The sequence below is a fragment of the Styela clava genome, chromosome 11 (genome assembly GCF_964204865.1).
Source record: "Styela clava chromosome 11, kaStyClav1.hap1.2, whole genome shotgun sequence".
NCBI classification, from domain to species: Eukaryota; Metazoa; Chordata; class Ascidiacea; order Stolidobranchia; family Styelidae; genus Styela; species Styela clava.
Genome location: NC_135260.1, coordinates 17323867 through 17327724, shown reverse-complemented (window position 1 = coordinate 17327724; position 3858 = coordinate 17323867). Strand labels below are relative to the sequence as shown.

Here is a 3858-nt window from a genome sequence, read left to right as displayed (position 1 = left end):
TACCATCCTCCGTCATGCACAAACTGATATGAAGAATGCCGATTATGTACTGATATCAACCATAACTTTTATCGAAATTGTGTTGGCATCGCGAATGGCTCAAACTTTGGCTAAGAAGAAACCTTTTCTATTTCTGAAGACTTCAGCTTAACTTCCACTTGAGGAGAAATCTTGATACAGTGATACGGGCAAACCTAGGATACCGGTGCCGTGGCACTTTTCGTTTCTTTGGGGCAGGTAGGATAGAATTTACATATTTATTCCGGGGGAGATGAAAGCGGATAAGACGACCCAATCTTATGGTGAACCACGGCCTCGCGTCCGGTTATCGGTGCATGGGATTAGTTGGCCAGTTATTTGTTTCAGATGGACATCTGGCGGTCTTAAGGACCAGAGGTTACGTGAACAACCTTACCCGAAATAAAAATATCTTTTAAGACTTTTTCAAAATTTATGAAAACATCAAGTTATCGATATCGACAAATTCACGTAAAATGTGATATTACTAGAGTTATGCTCTTATTTAATAAATACATATCAAAATCTAATTTGCAAAAATAAAACGATCACCATGCTATATATACTATTAAAAATATAGGATAAAAAATGCCGTTGTCCTTTATGAGGTTCAGTGGACATAAATGGGTTATGAAATCATACAACTAAAACGTTTCAATATTTCGGTTATACATTAATTTAAAAATATAATAAAGTGCAACGTTTGAACCTTGTTAATTCCTGGTTATCGATTCAGTTATCTTATATTTGGGGATCCAAAGGTGAATCTCTCTGAATTCAGAACAAATCGAAAGTCAACCTCCTCACGTTAAAACTAATGTTTTCCCAATTAAGGTTACTGCTACACCGGCAGCCTGTTGAAACATTGTTTTTAATAGTATTTCAACCAGGGATTTTGTTCTGAGCGACATGGTATAAAATAGATTTAAGGGCCAAAGGACACATTTCAGAACGGAAATTAGTGATAAAAACGTTGAATGGGACTTTATTCTTACAATGAAACAAAATGGCTCTATATTTTAGGCAGTTGAAGGACTTAATATTTCAAAACAGTACGTCAATTGGTAGAATATGCTCAATATAATAAACAAACATAATAAAAATAAGTTTAAAGATGTTTTCTATAAATAAATAAATTAACAACCATGCAAAAAATGATGTTACAGCAATCATCATCCACATACTCAGTTGCTACCGCGTTATTGGTTGATGGCAATAGTTATATTTTAATACGTGAGGGCTACACATTTTGCTTCGTGCAATTTTACAAAATATTACTACTATGGTTGCTCGGTCATTTATAGGAAGAAACTTATAAGGTGTCGACCAGCAGATAATTTTATGTAATTTGTGAATTTTTAGATGTGATGAAGGTGAGAGGTAATTCCGAGGATGGGCTGTTTGGGTTGGACGTGAGTGGAATTCCCTGAGATTTTAAAGCAATGTCCAACTTCGGCCGCAACGTTTTACGAAACATTAACACGCGCATCAGTCGTTTACACAGTGACTTAAAATTTGATTGAAACTCCTTGCTTCTTCCATTGTAAATAAAAAAGTTCCACAGGCTGTTCGATAATAAGCAAATCGTGCCTACAGATACAAATGATTTTATATTTATAAATTTCTTTTCGTCAAATGTAACCGGGTCTCCAGGCCATACGTCTTCCATTGTGAGATGACAAAATATAACAACGGTTGCAGGAACAACACAAATAGTGAATACTCCTACCATAATAGCTAAAGTTTTTATGAGACGACTTTCGTCTTCGTTCAATTGAGTTTTTCGTTTATTCTTTTTGAACAAAATAATCATTGCAATATTTGTACTCCAAAGTATTACGAGTGGGACGCCCAAAAGAACCGCATACAAAATTAGGCTAATTTCGCTATGCATTACTACGATCATCGATGCCAGAGGCAAAAGATATAAATCTTTTACAATAAATGGAAGAATCGAGTAAAGTATTGCACAAATCCAAACAGCCGCTACTGCTATTTTTGCTGTAAGAATGGCTCGAAATTTATCATAAGAAAGTGGTCGATATACTACAAGTAGTCTATCAATGCTTGCCATCATTAACGAATATATTGATACGGAGATCGACAACGAAGTAAAGAACCCAGACAAGCCTATGGAAGTATCAGAATAAGCTTCGCTCGTTATTTTCGTGTGCAGCTTATGTACTCCGTCAACTTTTCGTGGTAATAAAAATGTTCGCCTCATTGTTTCTATCATCGAAGGTATCACGAGGACTCCAACTATCAAATCCGCCACCGCAATTGATATTTTATAAATTTTCTGACTATTCATTTGATTGCTTTTGCTTGATAGAAATACGATCAGCACAGTAGTGTTGGCCAGTATTATTGCACAACCGAGCGAGCCTGCAACGACCATCAAGATGTACAGGTTCACGATGCATCTGCAAAAAGTATGTGTTTGTCGAATGTTTATTGCCCGACCCTATTGTGTAACTTTTTAGTAGGTTAATACAATTACGACAGCCTCAAATAACCATATCTTGTTGTAATTATGTAAAATAATTAAATTTTAGCTTTAACATATTGAATTGATTGTTGGTACAAACATCACGAACGGTTTTCAACTTTCTTAGGAAGATCCAAATTTTACCACGATATACATAAACTATTGAGTCAACTAATGTTCTAAACTTGGTATAGAAGGTTACTTGGAACAAATTGCAAGGTATACTACTTACTCACCGACTGGGCATACACCACGAAATTGATACCGTATAAGTTGTCAATGCGTAAGATGGAATCGCACACCAAACAATTCCACAGAAAGGCATATGTATTTCTTTCAATTCAACGTATTTTTGTACTGCTGAATTGTCGGCAAAAGGCAATGATGCTTGAAAACAAGGATCGAGAAGTTCATCTTTGGAATACTTTTGTTCTTTGACATATACGTATGGAATACGGTTGAAAGCATCTCCAGTAGTTAGATTTCTATCAACCATTCTTTGCAATGAATGTCCAGTTTTATTAGTCATCCATTGATATCCACAGGTATCAATAAAAGCTGTTTTATTACAAAAACGTAGATACAACAGACTTGTATATTGACTGAAATTAAAAGTTTGTTTGATACACTCTTGCTGAAACTGCGGACAATCACGCGAATTAAGAACTTTTAGCAAGTCTCCCAATCTGTCATCTTTTTGGTCAGTATGCATAAGCAACAAATATTTTGAATAGAAGAACTTGCACCAATCGTTGTTTCTTTTTTCTATTGCATCACCAAACTTTCCTAACACCATCAGTAATAAGAATATATTACAAAAATTGAAGCAGACTTGTCTCATTTTGTTAATAATTATTAGTTCCTTACATTTTACTGTAAAAACAATAGTATAAGATAAATGGGGTAATTAATTTAGTTGACTATAAATATATTGGCTAGAATAGTCAAATACAGTACATATCGACATTCTTGGCTTGAACTCGCGTGCAATGTGACTTATTAGTAATACACAATTCATGACATACAGAACTTATTGCTCTTTTCTTCTTGCCATACTGTTCTAAGATATTTCACTGAAAAATACACACAAAGAGCTTATAATACAATATAACGCCGATGCGATGACACAAATAAAAGGTTGTTTTGATATATACATAAGTATCTTTTATCCATTAAATGCTCCTTCTGGGCATATTGTGTACAAAGGGTAAATAAAGTTATAAATATTTTGCTAAATCTTGCTTTCGAAGAAATGAACTTTGATGCTGATTTATAAGCTGTTACTATAGTATAAAATAGTCTACAGTTAGTATATTTTAAGTAATAATAATGACCATGCACCGAATAATCTG

General features: G+C 34.3%; 1 protein-coding gene across 1 annotated transcript; it reads right to left on the bottom strand.

Annotated features, from left to right (window-relative positions):
* Window positions 1–483: 483 nt before the first annotated feature.
* LOC120347679 (uncharacterized) lies at window positions 484–3375 on the bottom strand. The gene is made up of 2 exons (XM_039417743.2): window positions 2743–3375; window positions 484–2441 (listed from the first exon to the last, which is right to left on the bottom strand). Exons 1-2 carry the CDS (start codon window positions 3345–3347, stop codon window positions 1358–1360), a joined length of 1689 nt encoding a protein of 562 aa, XP_039273677.2. The 5' UTR covers window positions 3348–3375; the 3' UTR covers window positions 484–1357.
* Between the last annotated feature and the right edge of the window lie 483 nt (window positions 3376–3858).

What these genes read in the sequence shown, in the direction of transcription:
- LOC120347679 (XM_039417743.2), bottom strand. Translation starts at nt 3,347, where the DNA reads ATGAGACAAGTCTGCTTCAATTTTTGTAATATATTCTTATTACTGATG. An exon ending in TCGTGGTGTATGCCCAGTCG is followed by an intron (nt 2,442 to 2,742) that starts GTGAGTAAGTAG and finishes TACTTTTTGCAG; the next exon opens with ATGCATCGTGAACCTGTACA.